The 19,611-nt window shown below is 39.7% G+C and overlaps 2 protein-coding genes and 1 long non-coding RNA gene across 3 annotated transcripts in view; 2 read left to right on the top strand and 1 right to left on the bottom strand.

The window, feature by feature from the left end:
- rhobtb3 (Rho related BTB domain containing 3) overlaps window positions 1–1,428 on the top strand; it is a 109,084-nt gene extending 107,656 nt beyond the window's left edge. Inside the window, exon 13 of the mRNA XM_062063555.1 lies at window positions 1,084–1,428. Within this exon, the coding sequence (XP_061919539.1) occupies window positions 1,084–1,202 (119 nt within the window). The 3' untranslated portion in view covers window positions 1,203–1,428. The remainder of the gene's footprint in view (window positions 1–1,083) is intronic.
- On the bottom strand, window positions 959–17,984 carry glrx (glutaredoxin (thioltransferase)). Its single transcript, XM_062063542.1, has 3 exons — window positions 17,734–17,984; window positions 13,807–13,938; window positions 959–1,223 (listed from the first exon to the last, which is right to left on the bottom strand). The coding sequence occupies exons 1-2, from the start codon at window positions 17,938–17,940 to the stop codon at window positions 13,825–13,827; spliced, it is 321 nt and encodes a 106-aa protein (XP_061919526.1). The 5' UTR covers window positions 17,941–17,984; the 3' UTR covers window positions 959–1,223; window positions 13,807–13,824.
- The window catches only part of LOC133660266 (uncharacterized), a 29,235-nt gene continuing 27,524 nt past the window's right edge, over window positions 17,901–19,611 (top strand). The window contains exon 1 of the long non-coding RNA XR_009827797.1: window positions 17,901–17,996. This is a non-coding gene — a long non-coding RNA (uncharacterized LOC133660266). The remainder of the gene's footprint in view (window positions 17,997–19,611) is intronic.

Raw genomic sequence — 19,611 nt, 5'->3', positions numbered from 1 at the left:
ACCTAACGTTACATTATTATTTTCCATAACAATTTAGCCCCCTCCACAATATTAACCCGATGTTAAAACAGAACTAGCTATTTATTGATTAGCAATTGCAGAATCATGTAACATTAGCTTAATGCTAAAAAGCCAGGTTACTATCACAGACAAATAATAATGTAGGCTAACGTTACCTACCTGCTACCTCTGTCTTTTTCTCGTTTCTCCTCTTCTTTTCTCTTTTTTCTTCCCTGGGTACCTGACAGTTTTGGCCGTTTTGACATCTTGTGTTGATTTTTTTGATGTGGTGACGTCCAAAAAGAGTCATGATACGGGAGGGGAGGGGGGGGGGGGGGGGGGGCGCAATGCTGTGGCAAATAATATTTCTATTAAATAGGCTTTACTTTGCATTTTAATTAACGTGGGATTATTTTTTGTATTTAGAAATAATATTACCAACTTTTTTTTCTCTCTCCAACATTTGTGGCACTGGCGTGGCGCCCCCTGATGGACGGCGCCCTTAGCATTTGCCTATACGGCCTATGCCATGGGCCGGCCCTGCCTCTCTGTCAGTTCACGTGGCCTACCACTTGGTGGCTGAGTTGCTGTTGTTCCCAAACTCTTCACTTTCCTTAGAATAAAGTTAACTTTGGAATATTTAGGAGCGAGGAAATGTCAGGACTGGATTTGTTGCACAGGTGGCATCCTGTGACAGTTCCACGCTGGAAATCACTGACAGCGGCCCATTCTTTCACAAATGTTTGTAGAAACAGTCTCCATGCCTAAGTGCTTGGTTTGATACACCTGTGATTAGTGATTAGGACACCTGGTTGTCATCATGTGGATGGCTGGACAACATACTTTTGGCAATATAGTGTATATTTGTACAAACACCCACAGGCCCTATAAAAAAAGATGCTACTGCTAGTAAACAACGTCAATAAATGTCTGTTATTGAGTGAATTAACTGGTTAGAATACATTTGTGGTGAAATTAGAGACTTTATTAGCATATTTTAATGTCACCCTTTATGCAAACAAGTAGTTTTTCTAGTGATTGGACGGCCACTGAAGGAAGTGTAAACATGGAGGTGTGTTGCAGAGGAGGAGCGGGAGCAGGTGGAGAGACTGCGCTGGCCATCCAGAGGATATCTGCAGGAGCTCAGCGAGTATCAGCAGCGGCGACGCAAATTACGCAAGTCTCGCTGCATGGTCATGTGACATCACCTGGACGCCAAAGGACTATAATGCAGGGAAACACAAGGACACAGTAAGACCGTTATTGTTATTATTATTATTATTATTGTTTTTTTACAGAGACACTGTGGCAGAGTTATTCCCTTTACTGGGAGCAGCAGTGACATTCCCACTATGACTGCACAGCAGTACTGGGAGCAGCAGTGACATTCCCACTATGACTGCACAGCAGTACTGGGAGCAGCAGTGACATTCCCACTATGACTGCACAGCAGTACTGGGAGCAGCAGTGACATTCCCACTATGACTGCACAGCAGTACTGGGAGCAGCAGTGACATTCCCACTATGACTGCACAGCAGTACTAGGAGCGGTGACATTCCCACTATGACTGCACAGCAGTACTGGGAGCAGCAGTGACATTCCCACTATGACTGCACAGCAGTACTGGGAGCGGTGACATTCCCACTATGACTGCACAGCAGTACTGGGAGCAGCAGTGACATTCCCACTATGACTGCACAGCAGTACTGGGAGCGGTGACATTCCCACTATGACTGCACAGCAGTACGGGGAGCAGTGACATTCCCACTATGACTGCACAGCAGTACTGGGAGCAGCAGTGACATTCCCACTATGACTGCACAGCAGTACTGGGAGCGGTGACATTCCCACTATGACTGCACAGCAGTACTGGGAGCAGCAGTGACATTCCCACTATGACTGCACAGCAGTACTGGGAGCGGTGACATTCCCACTATGACTGCACAGCAGAAGGAAACCACATGACTGCTCCGTGGAAGAAGGCGTTTCAGGTTGTAAATGACATCGAGTCCTTCAAACAATAACCGGACTTCACCGTGGACCAGCAGCAGGAAGCTGTAGTGGTTTCTTTTTTTTTTGTGTGCGTGTAGCGCCGCCTTTGTGGACGCCATCAAACATTTGTGTCTTGCAGGGGATGGACCTGCCAAGTGGCTTTATTTGCAGCTCATTCAGCAGAGCGGTGACATTCAGAGATGTGACAGCCATCAGTCTGAGCCGCAACAACATTCTGTTCCACTTCATTGGGCTCACATTTCATGGATTAATGGATGCTTCCCATCCAAACGAGAAGAGATTCAATGACTTAACGACATGGCGCCGCATTCATTCGCTTAGCGTGGAGTCAGATGTGCTTCTGGAAATACAGTACATTCGGAAAGTATTCACGGCGCTTCACTTTTTCTGTATTTTGTCATGTTATGGCCTTATTCCAAAATAATGATCCTCAAAATTCTACACACAATACCCCATTATGAAAGTTTGTTTTGTAATTTGTCTAATAAAAATCACATGCGTAAGTATTCACTAGGGGTGTAACGGTACACAAACACTTCGGTTCAGTACGTACTTCGGTGTTGAGGTCACGGTTGGGTTCATTTTCGGTACAGTAAGAAAACAACAAAATATAAATGTTTTGGTTATTTATTTACCAAAAGTGTAAACAATGACATAACATACATACACACACAGGGTCCATTGCCAGGGTTCATGTGGTCAACATATATCAAATAAAAACTAAATAAGATATGGTTTCTTAACAAAACCTTTCTACATATAAAGTGCTTTTTTGGATTTTTTTGTACTTTTATTAGTAGGTTGCACAGTACAGTACATATTCCGTACAATTGACCACTAAATGGCAACACCCGAATACGTTTTTCAACTTGTTTAAGTCCACGTTCATCAACATTAAACTGCCTCAAGTTGTTGCTCGGATTAAATAAAATGACAAAACTTTTCTTCTACATATAAAAAGTGCAACATTAAACAGTTTCAAGTCAACTCAGCCTCAGATTAACTTTTATTTTAACTCCCAGCCTGGCTAACTTGGCAGTAAGAGGATATATTGTTCTTCCACCATAGAAGTGGCTCAAAATCAAGTTTCAGTGTTTCCCATAAACTGCCAAGATACCTGTGGCGGTGGGGGCGTGGCTATGGGCGTGGTCACCATGACATCGTCGAGTAATTTGCATAATTTACTACAATGATTTAATTTTCTCTAAAAAGGCTCAAAAAATGTATACTTACTAATTAATAATAACAGTTTTGTTTTAAACGTCCATCCATCCATTTTACAATATAATTACAACACTTTATGTACATATTTATATACAGATTTGAACAATAAGTTATTCACTGAAATATATTTATTAATTGTGGTTCTTACAAAAAATATATCTTATAAAATATAAAGGCTAAAATGTCTCTTAAAGCTCTGCCCCTTTAAAGGCCTACTGAAACCTACTACTAGCGACCACGCAGTCTGATAGTTTATATATCAATGATGACATCTTAACATTGCAACACATGCCAATACGGCCGGGTTAACTTATAAAGTGACTTTTAAAACTTCCCGGGAAATATCCGGCTGAAACGTCGCGGTATGATGACGTATGCGCGTGACGAAGTCCGAGTTACGGAAGTTATGGTACCCCGTAGAATCCTATACAAAAAGCTCTGTTTTCATTTCATAATTCCACAGTATTCTGGACATCTTTTGCAATTTGTTTAATGAACAATGAAGGCTGCAAAGAAGACAGTTGTAGGTGGGATCGGTGTATTAGCAGCGGACTACAGCAACACAACCAGGAGGACTTTGTTGGAGCGCTAGCCGCGCTAGCCGCCGACCTCACCTTGACTTCCTACGTCTCCGGGCCGCCAAACGCATCGGGTGAAGTCCTTCGTCCTTCTGCCGATCGCTGGAACGCAGGTGAGCACGGGTGTTGATGAGTAGATGAGGGCTGGCTGGCGTAGGTGGAGAGCTAATGTTTTTAGCATAGCTCTGTGAGGTCCCGTTGCTAAGTTAGCTTCAATGGCGTCGTTAGCACAGCATTGTTAACCTTCGCCAGCCTGGAAAGCATTAACCGTGTATTTACATGTCCACGGTTTAATAGTATTGTTGATTTTCTATCTATCCTTCCTTCTATCCTTTATTTTTTTGTTTCTATATGCAGTTAAAGCAAGATGCTATCACGTTAGCTCGTAGCTAAAGCATTTCGCCGATGTATTGTCGTGGAGATAAAAGGCACTGAATGTCCATTTGGCGTTCTCGACTCTCATTTTCAAGAGGATATAGTATCCCAGGTGCTTTAAAATACAAATCCGTGATCCACAATAAAAAAAGGAGAGTGTGGAATCCAATGAGCCAGCTTGTACCTAAGTTACGGTCAGAGCGAAAAAAGATACGTCCTGCACTGCCTCTCAAGTCCTTCACTGTAACGTTCCTCATCTACGAATCTTTCATCCTCGCTCAAATTAATGGGGTAATCATCACTTTCTCGGTCCGAATCTCTCTCGCTCCATTGTAAACAACGGGGAATTGTGAGGAATACTAGCTCCTGTGACGTCACGCTACTTCCGCTACAGGCAAGGCTTTTTTTATCAGCGAGCAAAAGTTGCGAACTTTATCGTCGATTTTCTCTATTAAATCCTTTCAGCAAAAATATGGCAATATTGCGAAATGATCAAGTATGACACATAGAATGGATCTGCTATTCCCGTTTAAATAAAAAAAAAATCATTTCAGTAGGCCTTTAATTAGTGCATACTAAACAATTTAACTTTAGCCTACTACTACAAGCATATTATTTACCAGCAACATAAAGTGAAACAGAGGCAGAGGTGTCCTGCCACAGTCAGTAACAAATAAACAGGAAACAGTAGTGGTGGTAGATAGACACAAAGCTTCATCAAACATCTGATCCACTGAACAAAGAGCTCCAAAAATCTTGATCCTACACTTCTCTTTTGTAAAGTAAATGTGAACAGCCGATATGGGCATCTACATCAACTGTATGACTTGCCTGAGAAGCTGGACAGGACACAAAATAAATTAAAAAAAAATTTTTTTTTTTGTGGCGGCCTTAATTCTTTCGTGGCGAGCCGCCACAAATAAATGAATGTGTGGGAAACACTGAATTTCTAATGCAACATGGTCTTAAATCTGCTGCTATAAAAACATTTGTTATTGCTTTAGCCCTGCCTGACTCGCCGAGGAGAGGCTGCTTCAAATGGGTTAGCATGTTTGACGTGTTGTCAGAAGCAGCTGCTGAACAATGTCGGCAAACCTCCGTCCTCCATTGTTGTATCGCACCGCGCAGCCAAAGTGTTCCCAAACGGGAGATCTTAACGAGGCAGGAGGGTCTTCCAGCTCTGGCTTTTACATGTTGTCCTAGCCCGCTCGCTGCTAGCATGCCGTGTGTTGTGCGATGTTTACACAACGTACTTAATATGTCCGTGTGGAAACTCGTTCGGTACACCTCCCAACCGAACCGAACCCCCTGTCCCGAAACGGTTCAATACAAACACACGTACCGTTACACCCCTAGTATTCACAGCCTCTGCTCAATACTTTGTTGATCCACCATTGGCCGCTTCAAGTCTGTTTGAACATAACACGGGGGAGGGGAATGAAGCGCTGTAAATACTTTCCGGATGCAACGTTAATGATCGACTCAAGGTGTCGCTTGGCACATAAATCCAAATCTAAAAGATGAATCATGTACAGTCGTCCTTCGCCACATCGCAGGTAGTTTTTTTTACAGGCATAATCCACAATAGAGCATAAAAATGGCTAAATAAATGAGTACCGGCCACTAAAGGAGACCAAACAGAGTGCCACGTTCAGTATCGTGACCACTGATTGGCTCAGCCTCAGGTAGCAGGACTATATTGGCCTAAAAGAGTGTAAAGGTGATTAAAGGGTGTTATTTCATGTCTACCTTTGCAGATACATTTTTTAAAAGCCTATTCTACATTTTTAAATCCTAAATCAGGCATAAAAATGGCTAAATAATCTAGGATTGACCACTAAAGGAGACTGAACCAATCAGAGTGCCCTGTTCAGTATCGTGGCCACTGATTGGCTCAGATGGCAAAGCAGTGGTTCTCAAACTTTTTTCACCAGGAAACACCAACGACCACAATAATGACCAACATTACAATAGAGTAGCATAGCAGGCCTAGTTATTCAACAAAAACAAGGCAGACATTGTATTTGTACTATTCCTGGCTACTGTAACTATGATGCTCCATATGCAGTCCATATTTACACACTTCCTCGGTGTACCACAGTTGTGCTATATTGGATTAAAAGACTGTCACGGTGACAAAAAGGTGTTCTTTTTATGTCTCGGGGGTTCTAATAATGTTGAAAAGCATTTAGAAAATTGTAAACAGTGTTTTTATGTTGGAGCTATGAAAATATTTGATTTATAGTTAATGATTCCTATTTTGGGGAAATCGCGGTTATGTCCGGAACCAATTAACAGCGATAAACGAAGGACGACTGTACAGTTGTATTTAAGAAATAAATAGAATATCCTGGTGAAACCACAATGCCTCTGGTTAGTTCTACACTATTTTGCTCTGTTTCTACAATTATTTAGGATTCATTGGTGCTGCAATTATTTTTGTAATATATATATATTTGAATTTTTTTATATTTCAAGAGTGTGTTATTTTTTTTTACCTTTGTTTCACTGATATTTTCACAGAGGCTAAGTGACGGCGTGGCGAAGTTGGTAGAGTGGCCGTGCCAGCAATGGGAGGGTTGCTGGGGTTCAATCCCCACCTTCTACCTTCCTAGTCACGCCCGTTGTGTCCTTGGGCAAGACACTTCACCCTTGCTCCTGATGGGTCGAGTTTAGCGCCTTGCATGGCAGCTCCCGCCATCAGTGGGTGAATGTGTGTGTGAATGGGTGAATGTGGTCAAAGCGCTTTGAGTACCTTGAAGGTAGAAAAGCGCTATACAAGTATAACCCATTTATCATTTAATATGTGCTGTTCATTGAAAAGGTGCTATGTACTAGCATGACAAGAACCAAGCCTCAAATGTCAACAGGAAGTAAACAAGTTTGTATTGGGTTAGCATGCTAACCAGCTAATGCTAGCCCACCTATGGTTGCAATGTCTGCTTTTAGCCAGCAGAGGTGGTAGTGAGGCCAGGAAGACATACCGTAAATTTCGGACTATAAACCGCTACTTTCGTCCTATGTTTTGAACTCTAAAACGGTGCGGCTACCCGTTTTACTGCCCTGTCACAGGCACCATTTGGAAACAATGATGTAAGTGTACAGCTCTGGTAATGGCTACATTCGCACCCACCTGCACAAATGGACTTCAAAATGTAACAATCAAAATAAATATGATCTTTACTAGGGCATGCATATATAATATGCATTAGTTTGACCATTTAAAATCAACGATAATAAAAAGGAGATGCTTGGAAATAGCATAAAAATGCCCCAAAAACTTGGAAAAACGCGATTCATAGCGTTACTTTTTTGGTGTAACCATCATGAGCGTTCTGTTCAGGTATATTTATTTTATATTTTGATAAATCATCATATTTATGTATTACTACATCTAAATAGGTATTGATCAATCTTTAAGCTGTGTGTATTTGATTTCAGTTTGCTTTTGACATCTTATTTAGAATTGTAGTTGAAACTTTTACAAGCTTGTGTTGCGCTCATGATGGCGTAACCAAACTAGATTATCTTGAATATTTATTCCCTTTTTTACATTTAGTATATTTAAATATTCATTTATAAACATTGAATACATTTCAAATATCAATAAAATACAATTGCCTTCATCGTATAGGGCGGGGGTCGGCAACCCGCGGCTCTAGAGCCGCATGCGGCTCTTTAGCGCCGCCCTAGTGGCTCTCTGGAGATTTTTCAAAAATGTATGAAGAATGGAAAAAGATGAGGGGAAAAAATCTATTTTTTTGTTTTAGTATGGTTTGTGTAGGAGGACAAACATGACACAAACCTCCCTAATTGTTGTAAATCACACTGTTTATATTAAACATGCTTCACTGATTCGAGTATTTGGCGAGCGCCGTTTTGTCCTACTCATTTTTGCGGTCATGAACTCACCGTATAGTTTGTTTACATGTATAACTTTCTCCGACTTTCTAGGACGTGTTTTATGCCACTTCTTTTTCTGTCTCATTTTGTCCACCACACTTTTAACGTTGTGCGTGAATGCACAAAGGTGAGTTTTGATGTTATTGACTTGTGTGGAGTGCTAATCAGACATATTTGGTCACTGCATGACTGCAAGCTAATCGATGCTAACATGCTATTTAGGTTAGCGATGTGTACATATTGCATCATTATGCCTCATTTGTAGCTATATTTGAGCTCATTTAGTTTCCTTTAAGTCCTCTTAATTATATTTATATCTCATGACACATGTAATATGGCTTTTAATTTTTTGCGGCTCCAGACAGATTTGTTTTTGTATTTTTGGTCCAATATGGCTCTTTCAACATTTTGGGTTGCCGACCCCTGGTATAGGGTAATGTTTAGTTCCACCAAGTCATGAGCGTAACACTAAGCTTCTTCACTTTGACTTGTAATATCTCTCAATCTGCTGGTGTTTTATGCTTTTTTCTTTTTGGAACATGTACTACACATATAATACAATAAAGTCCCATATAAAATTATGTTTCTAGCAATACTATAATGTTGCCTTTGAAAGTAACACTCCAATGTCCATTAGTGGAGCTGTACACGTATGTAAATAAACATTTACAAAATCTTTGTGTAAATCTACAAACCTCGTTTCCATATGAGTTGGGAAATGGTGTTAGATGTAAATATAAACGGAATACAATGATTTGCAAATCCTTTTCAAGCCATATTCAGTTGAATATGCTACAAAGACAACATATTTCATGTTCAAACTCATAAACTTTATTTTTTTTTTGCAAATAATAATGAACTTAGAATTTCATGGCTGCAACACGTGCCAAAGTAGTTGGGAAAGGGCATGTTCACCACTGTGTTACATGGCCTTTCCTTTTAACAACACTCAGTAAACAATTGGGAACTGAGGAAACTAATTGTTGAAGCTTTGAAAGTGGAATTCTTTCCCATTCTTGTTTTATGTCGAGCTTCAGTCGTTCAACAGTCCGGGGTCTCTGCTGTCCTATTTTACGCTTCACACATTTTCCATGGGAGACAGGTCTGGACTGCAGGCGGGCCAGGAAAGTACCCGCACTCTTTTTTTACGAAGCCACGCTGTTGTAACACCTGCTGAATGTGGCTTGGCATTGTCTTGCTGAAATAAGCAGGGGCGTCCATGAAAAAGACGGCGCTTAGATGGCAGCATATGTTGTTCCAAAAGCTGTATGTACCTTTCAGCATTAATGGTGCCTTCACAGATGTGTAAGTTACCCATGTCTTGGGCACTAATACACCCCCATACCATCACACATGCTGCCTTTTACACTTTGCGTGGATAACAGTCTGGATGGTTGGCTTCCCCTTTGGTCCGGATGACACGATGTGGAATATTTCCAAAAACAATTTGAAATGTGGACTCGTCAGACCACAGAACACTTTTCCACTTTGCATGAGTCCATCTTAGATGATCTCGGGCCCAGAGAAGCCGGCGGCGTTTCTGGGTGTTGTTGATAAATGGCTTTGGCTTTGCATAGTAGAGCTTTAACTTGCACTTACAGATGTCGCGACCAACTGTATTTAGTGACAGTGGTTTTCTGAAGTGTTCCTGAGCCCATGTGGTGATATCCTTTAGAGATTGATGTCGCTTTTTGATACAGTGCCGTCTGAGGGATGGAAGGTCACGCTCATTCAATGTTGGTTTCCGGCCATGCTGCTTACGTGGAGTGATTTCTCCACATTCTCTGAACCTTTTGATGATATTATGGAGCGTAGATGTTGAAATCCCTACATTTCTTGCAATTGCACTTTGAGAAATGTTGTTCTTAAACTGTTCAACAATTTGCTCAGGCATTTGTGGACAAAGTGGTGTACCTCGCCCCATCCTTTCTTGTGAAAGACTGAGCATTTCATGGAATCTACTTTTATAGCCAATCATGGCACCCACCTGTTCCCAATTAGCCTGCACACCTGTGGGATGTTCCAAATAAGTGTTTGATGAGCATTCCTCAACTTTATCAGTATTTATTGCCACCTTTCCCAACTTCTTTGTCACGTGTTGCTGCCATCAAATTCTAAAGTTAATGATTATTTGCAACAAAAAAAAATGTTTATGAGTTTGAACATGAAATATGTTGTCTTTGTAGCATATTCAACTGAATATGGATTGAAAAGGATTTGCAAATCATTGTATTCCGTTTATATTTACATCGAACACCATTTCCCAACTCATATGGAAACGGGGTTTGTAAAATGTAGTGTGTGCAGCTTATATACCGGTGCGCTCTTTAGTCCGGAAAATACGGTAAATGCTTGCCAATTTACATATTTGTATGATTAGTGCAGCAGCTCTTAAATATAATTAGCGTATTACTCCAAGATCAGGGAGTTTATCTTTATTATTTGAGCTACAAATAGTATAAGATTATGAAGGTGACCAATAGCTGCTTCTACATAGCACCTTTAACCACAGTGAAGAAAGACAATGTTGATTCACCATTGAAAAAGGTCTGGGAAGAACAATCTTTTTGTGCAAAAGAAAAATCAAAATGCAGCTAAAACACTGGACTGTGAAAGTGTCGTAACGCTGACTCCACTGGCGGCAAACCAGCCCTCTGGTTGTGTGCCAGCAGCTGTACATAACCTGACTTCAAATAAACATCTTTCTGAATGAACATACAACTCTGACATCAATTCAAGGATCTCGTGTGATTGGAAGAGCTCCTGTAGTCATTAAGAATGTGTAAAGCGGGGGTGTCCAAACTTTGTTTTACGGTGGGGCCACATTGGGCCGGAAGCAAGCAAAGTAGCCATACAATATATGTTTACATATAATATATACAGTACAGGCCAAAAGTTTGGACACACCTTCTTAGGGATGATACTCGAAACCGGTTTTCCCGGTTGTTTGATAAGAAAAGAACCGAGTCCTCGGACTCGAATCCCTTTTTAAAAACCGGTACCCGTTATCGAGACCACTATAGTAAAGAAAAAGAGTTGGTTCTATATTCGAACCCCTCGGAACGAATCCCGTCCCGACCAGAAATGCTCCGTGTGACATCACAAGAATTGACGTCACGTAGCTCAGTCATTAGGCGCAGATAGCGAAAGCAGGAAAACAATGGACGGGAAAAAGCGCTCCAAGGTGTAATAAAGTTCAAAACAAAAGGTATAATCCAATGAATAACTTTACTGGGAGATTTGAGCAGACTACAAACTCATGACGAACACTTTTACGACCAACCGGAAACATAGCAACCAGGCTAGCAACGCACCTCCTTTACGGCAGCTGGCGCAACCTTCTTATAGCAACCACAGCACATACATATATATACAACACTGCAGCACATACATATATATACAACATATATCTCCCTTTTTTAACTTTTGTTTTTCTTTCCTTGTAAACGTTACAAAATCACACTGTAGATGTGTTGTCTGTCTAATTATAAATAATGCAGACGAGGCGTGTTGGCTGAGTTCTTGACGTTTACTTTCACGGGTGACGACATGCAACAACACTTTTCGGGGCTACCGCGCATGCTCGTCACTCCCGTTGCATGCTGGGTAGTGTAGTTGTTATATTCCCTAGCTCATAACATCTTTCCCCCTATAAAGAAATAATGTTAACTCAATAAAGTGTATTTCTTTTTTTAGCTTGAACTTTTCATTTTTGAGCATTGTAACCACATTTGCAAACAACTTTTCTCTTCATAGAATTTTCTTTCAATAAAGAAATAAAGTGCAAAAATGTCAAAGCATCATAACAAACAGTTATGTTCCAATAGCAGCAGAAGTGCACTTTTTGGAGAGCTGTATTATTTTCAGTTTTGTGCCCAAGGGACTGATTTTATTTAACACTATATTATTATTTATACACCTATAGTGATCACAGAGACAGCTTGTTTTTGTGTTACCTTATATATTTGGGGGCGGCCTGGCGAAGTTGGTAGAGTGGCCGTGCCAGCAATCGGAGGGTTGCTGGTTACTCGGGTTCAATCCCCACCTTCTACCATCCTAGTCACGTCCGTTGTGTCCTTGGGCAAGACACTTCACCCTTGCTCCTGATGGCTGCTGGTTAGCGCCTTGCATGGCAGCTCCCGCCATCAGTGTGTGAATGTGTGTGTGAATGGGTGAATGTGGAAATACTGTCAAAGCGCTTTGAGTACCTTGAAGGTAGAAAAGTGCTATACAAGTATAACCCATTTATTTATTTATTTATATTTGTTTTTCTGAAAAATCCCACTTAATATACTTTGGGTAACAACAGTCAATATTTTTTTTTTTTTTTTTTTTTAGGGGGGTAACAGTCAATATTTATTTATTTTTTAGATTAAATTGTTTTCTTATATAATAAAAGTGAGCTTTTGTTAAACCAAATATTGTGTTTTTTTCCATATACAACAACCTATCTGGACTCGATAAGAGAATCGATAAGGAATCGGTTCGATAAGAGGATTCGATAATAGGCTCGAACTCGATAATTTCTTATCAAACATCATCCCTACACCTTCTCCTCATTCAATGTGTTTTCTTTATTTCCATGACTATTTACATTGTAGATTGTCACATCAAAACTATGAATGAACACATGTGGAGTTATGTACTTCACAAAAAAAAAACATGTTTTATATTCTAGTTTCTTCAAAATAGCCACCCTTTGCATTGATTACTTTTTCGCACACTCTTGGCATTCTCTCCATGAGCTTCAAGCACACCTGTGAAGTGAAAACACTTTCAGCTCTTCAAGCTCATGGAGAGAATGCCAAGAGTGTGCAAAAAAAATAATCAAAGCAAAGGGTGGCTATTTTGAAGAAACTAGAATATAAAACGTGTTTTCACCTTTTCTTGTTAAGTACATAACTCCACATGTGTTCATTCGTAGTTTTGATGTGACAATCTACAATGTAAATAGTCATGAAAACACATTGAATGAGGAGAAGGTGTGTCCAAACTTTTGGCCTGTACTGTACATTATTAACTATTATTAAAATGTAATATTAAGAGTATGTGAAAGTTATTATACTCCTACCTTGTTTACTTCCGTCACAACCTCTTTAAAGCTTTGTAATCAATCAGAAATATCCGGCAGCTAAAAGTCAAACGTGGATAAGTGCGGAGAGAGTGTTTTGCATTTTTCCCATCATGCCTTGCAATGGATTTAAAATGGGTGTAACTTCACATATTTTATGGTGATGCGACGTTCAGTGAACAAGTTGTGTTATATGTGACCTTGTGTGTTGACGTTTTGTGCTGCTTGAATTTTTCCCCCCCTGCTACATCATGACTAGGAAAGGTTGTTCAGAATTGGTCATACAAGTAAATGATGTGCTCATCATAGTCAGTGGCCAGTTTCTTACATTGTCCACAAGATGACAGCAGCTGGATATTTGAATGTAATATGAAAACACTCCACACGGGAACTTGTCTCGTGGCCCAAATTGACGATGCTGGCGGGCCACATTTTGGCCCATGGGCCGTGGTTTGTAAATCTCTTCCTACAGAGACTACGACGACGTATCTGTAACTGCATCACACCCCAGGTTGCTGTTTGGATGCGTCTTCATTTGTCATATTTAGTAAAGCCACAGATTGACTCCGCTGAAAACAAAGTTCACACAAATACTTTTCCAATGGTACAGATTGTAGTCCTGTCTTAAACCTTTCCATCACCTGCTGGTCCAGCAAAGGTCACTGCAGGGCGCCGATGGACTGCAGCATCCCTTTCAGTTGGCCACTGTCGTGCAGCGCCGCCACGTCGCTGCCGCCGCCAACACACTCCTCGCCGATGAACACGCGGGGGACCTACAATCCAATGAAAGAGGACAACTGAATGAAAGACACTTTTTATGTAAATGAATAATTGCACATGTGCCAATAAAGCGATGTCACGTGGCTGATGTACACGAGCATCGGAATGACAAAACACTCATTAGTCTCTGCACTCATCAAACATTATGCATACACTCAGGATAGTTAGGTGAAATTATGTTATAACATTTACTTTTCTAGCATTCAAATAATTTGATACCATGCATTATTTAATTTGACAAATAACTTTAATTTGGGAATCATTTTATTTTAACAAGAGATGTCACTTCAGAGGAAGAAGTAGCAAGCATTCATAGGGATGATGTTCGAAATCGGTTCTCCCGCTTGTTCGATAAGAAAAGAACCGATTACATGGACTCGAATCCCTTTTTGAGAACCGGTTCCCCTTATCGAGGCCACTATATTAAAGAAAAAGAGTTGGTTCTTTATTCGAATCCCTGGGAACGAATCCCTTCCCACGTACAGGAAATGCCCTGTGGGACCTGCAATGTTATGCCCATTTGATTGTAGACTCTTACTGACACCTTGTGGCGATATGAAAATACTACGCGTCATTAGTTTGGGCACTTCCGGGTTGAGACAATTGAGAAGTAGACAAGTTGTGTTAGCTCTTAAAAGCCTTGGAAAAGATAAGTGTGTAAGTAAACTGTTTAACTTGTTTATGTAACTCAATATTAAGGTGGAAAGTGGTTAAGTTTGATACTAATATGTTTATTGAAAAACGATTTTTGTGCACTGTTTCAATGGATGTTTTGAGGACTTCAAATGGCCGCCAGTCGTGTATTTCCACCATCAAAATAGTTTCAACACTCAGAAGTATTTGTTTGATGATAGTACTGTATATTTGTGTGAAGCTAATATTTACATATTGTGTATTACATTTCACCATGTTCATTGAATCACATAGCTTATACATTTGTCATTGTGTGTATTTCAGTAAAAAAAACAAAAAAAAAACAGTCCAGTGCAAGACAAAAGTAAAGATAGGAAAAGACAAAGCAAGATCAACAACAATAAAGAGCCTAACTGGATTAATCTGCTTTGGATTGTTTGTTAGCTGTCTGCCAAGCTGTATAACCTCAACACGTATAGTGAGGGCAGAACAGGCAATATGCAATTATCACCAGGCTTCGCTCTCATGTAAGGGAAGAATTGTTGATTGATGACTGTGGTGTTCTTAGTGTCATAGTGTGTGTAGTTAGTATGTTCCAATAGCAGCAGAAGTGCACTTTTTGGAGAGCTGTATTATTTTCAGTTTTGTGCCCAAGGGACTGATTTTATTTAACACTATATTATTATTTATACACCTATAGTGATCACAGAGACAGGTTGTTTTTGTGTTACTGTATATATTTGTTTTTCTGAAAAATCCCACGTAATATACTTTGGGTAACAACAGTCAATATATATATATACCTTTTTTTTTAGGGGGTAACAGTCAATATTTATTTATTTAATTTTATTTTTTTCTTATAAAATAAGAGTGAGCCTTTGTTAAACCAAATATTGTGTTTTTTCCCCATATACAACAACCTATCTGGATTCGATAAAGAGAATCGATAAGGAATCGGTTCGATAAGAGGATTCGATAATGGGCTCGAACATCATCCCTAAGCATACATAATAGCGGTGATTATTTTTTTACAGCATTTCGCGACAGTCCGAGGGAAATACGGCGGTCAATTTACGGCATATACGTTTCCTATTTTAGTTTGGTTGGATATTTATTCAAAGCACAGCCACATAAGTTACAAATAGGACAACACGTGATTACAACAAGAGTACGCATTTTACAATGTATGTTATGTAGGCAACATTATTTCATTTGACAAAATATCTTTAATTTAGGAATGAATAATTTAATTTTAGCAACAAGAGAAGAAGTAGGAAGCAAACATAATAGCGGTGACTGGTTTTCACAGCATTTCGCGACAGTCCGAGAGAAATACGGCGGTCAATTTACGGCATATACTGTATTTTTCGGACTATAAGTCGCAGTTTTTTTTCATAGTTTGGCCGGGGGTGCGACTTATACTCAGGAGCGACTTATGTGTAAAATGATTAACACATTAGCGTAAAATATCAAATAATATTATTGATGTCATTCACGTAAGAGACTAGACGTATAAGATTTCATGGGATTTAGCGATTAGGAGTGACAGATTGTTTGGTAAACGTATAGCATGTTCTATATGTTATAGTTATTTGAATGACTCTTACCATAATATGTTACATTAACATACCAGGCACGTTCTCAGTTGGTGATTTATGCCGTACACTTATTCAGCCTGTTGTTCACTATTTTTTATTTATTTTAAATTGCCTTTCAAATGTCTATTCTTGGTGTTGGCTTTTATCAAATACATTTCCCCAAAAAATGCGACTTATACTCCAGTGCGACTTATATATGTTTTTTTCCTTTTTTATTATGCATTTTCGGCCGGTGCGACTTATACTACGGAGCGACTTATACTCCGAAAAATACGGTACATTTCCTATTCTACTTTGTTTGGATATTTATTCAAGCACAGCCACATAAGTTAAAACAAGGACAAGACATAATTGCAAAAATATTTAGGCAACATTATTTAGTTTGACTAATAACTTTAATTTGGGAATCATTTTATTTTAGCAACAAGAGACATCACTTGTGACGAAGAAGTAGCAAGCAAACATAATAGGTGACTAGTTTTCACAGCCTCTGGTCAGGATGCCAACCGAACGCCTCCCTGGGGAGGTGTTTAGGGCACGTCCAACCGGTAGGAGGCCACGGGGAAGACCCACGACAAGTTGGGTAGACTATATCTCCCGGCTGGCCTGGGAACGCCTCGGGATCCCCCGGGAGGAGCTGGACGAAGTGGCTGGGGAGAGGGAAGTCTGGGCTTCCTTGCTTAGGCTGCTGCCCCCGCGACCCGACCTCGGATAAGCGGAAGAAGATGGATGGATAGTTTTCACAGCATTTCGCGACAGTCCGAGGGAAATACGGCAGTCAATTTACGGCATATACATTTCCTATTCTAGTTTGGTTGGGTATTTATTCAAAGCACAGCCACATAAGTTACAAATAGGACAACACATGATTACAAAAAGAGTAGGCATTTTACAATGTATGTTATGTAGGCAACATTATTTCATTTGACAAATAATTTTAATTTAGGAAAATGGATGGATGAATAATTTAATTTTAGCAACAAGAGAAAAAGTAGCAAGCAAACACAATCGCGGTGTTTACAACCCCCTGCCGCTGTTTTGTACTTATTTTGATTATTATTTCTCAACTGTTTGTAAATGTTGCAATTTATAAATAAAGGTTTATATTTAAAAAAAAACAATCGCGGTGACTAGTTTTCACAGCATTTCGCGACAGTCCGAGGGAAATACGGCAGTCAATTTACGGCATATACGTTTCCTATTCTAGTTTGTTTGGATATTTATTCAAAGCACAGCCACATAAGTTACAAATAGGACAAGACATGATTACAAAAAAGAGTAGGCATTTGATACTTAACGGTCACCTTCAATACAGACTAAGCTAACTGTATTTATTCGTCATCTCTGAGGCTTTTTCGCTTCAAAGTGCCTCGTCACAACGCGCATGCGCAATAGAAACTAGCTAGGCGAGCAAGTGAAGAAGAAGACATATTGGCACTTATTTCACTTACAAACTACTTATTTCACTTACTCATTCCCCCACAAACACATGACAGCTCAGTTCCAACATGGCCTGTATTAGTGAAAGTGTAGATAAAAGTGAAGTTAGTGACTCACGGTGCGAGCTCCGGTCAGCTCCAGGAAGTAGTCCTGCATGCTGCTCATGTCTTTCCGCGCGCTGATGTCAACATACTCCACATGTCCTGGCTTCAACTTGTACTTGGACAACACCTCCTTGGCCATGACGCAGTACGAACATGTGGGCTTGATGAACAACACCACTTTGTCGCCTTTCAGCTTGGTCTGCACGAACTGCGCCGCCATCTTGGACTGCGACGAGAGAGGAGCGGGAAGGAGGAGCGGGAAGGAGGAGCTCCAAGGTGACGGTCTCTTTAAATGACTCCTTTTCTTTCTTTTATCCGTCCTCTTTGCACTGGTGGCGTTCGTCCCCACCAAACATTTCTACACGTACACACTCTGTCGTGCGTGGGAAATGAATTACTCAGATGTTTTGTTTGTTTTTTAACTTTTTTATTTTATAAACCTTTATTTGTACATTTCAACATTTACAAACAGTTGAGAAATAATAATCAAAGTACAAAAACAGCGCCAGGGGGTTGTAAATTCAAATAGAATGCAAAATATATATACACTATATTGCCAAAAGTATTTGGCCACCTGCCTTTACTCACATATGAACTTGAAGCATATTGCCAACCTTGAGACCTCCAAATATAACTGTTTAATAAATACACTTTTGCTAAATTGACTTAGTTGTGATTTCCCTCTCTGCATGAAAGTTTAAAAGTAGCATATATTAATGCAGTATTAAGAAGAATGTTTGAATGTAGACACATAGAATCATCATACTGCTGTGATTATATGCATCAAGTGTTCATTCAAGGCTAAGGCAAAATATCCACATATATATGGTGTATCGTGACATGGACTAAACATATCCACATATATATGGTGTATCGTGACATGGACTAAACATATCCACATATATATGGTGTATCGTGACATGGACTAAACATATCCACATATATATGGTGTATCGTGACATGGACTAAACATATCCACATATATATGGTGTATGGTGACATGGACTAAACATATCCACATATATATGGTGTATCGTGACATGGACTAAACATATCCACATATATATGGTGTATCGTGACATGGACTAAACATATCCACATATATATGGTGTATCGTGACATGGACTAAACATATCCACATATATATGGTGTATGGTGACATGGACAAAACATATCCACATATATATGGTGTATGGTGACATGGACTAAACATATCCACATATATATGGTGTATGGTGACATGGACTAAACATATCCACATATATATGGTGTATCGTGACATGGACTAAACATATCCACATATATATGGTGTATCGTGACATGGACTAAACATATCCACATATATATGGTGTATGGTGACATGGACTAAACATATCCACATATATATGGTGTATCGTGACAGGGACTAAACATATCCACATATATATGGTGTATCGTGACATGGACTAAACATATCCACATATATATGGTGTATCGTGACATGGACTAAACATATCCACATATATATGGTGTATCGTGACATGGACTAAACATATCCACATATATATGGTGTATCGTGACATGGACTAAACATATCCACATATATATGGTGTATGGTGACATGGACTAAACATATCCACATATATATGGTGTATCGTGACAGGGACTAAACATATCCACATATATATGGTGTATCGTGACATGGACTAAACATATCCACATATATATGGTGTATCGTGACATGGACTAAACATATCCACATATATATGGTGTATCGTGACATGGACTAAACATATCCACATAAATATGGTGTATCGTGACATGGACTAAACATATACACATATATATGGTGTATCGTGACATGGACTAAACATATCCACATATATATGGTGTATCGTGACATGGACTAAAC

This window comes from Entelurus aequoreus, linkage group LG01 (assembly GCF_033978785.1).
Source record: "Entelurus aequoreus isolate RoL-2023_Sb linkage group LG01, RoL_Eaeq_v1.1, whole genome shotgun sequence".
Classification (NCBI taxonomy): domain Eukaryota; kingdom Metazoa; phylum Chordata; class Actinopteri; order Syngnathiformes; family Syngnathidae; genus Entelurus; species Entelurus aequoreus.
This window is presented reverse-complemented; position numbering and strand designations above follow the sequence as displayed.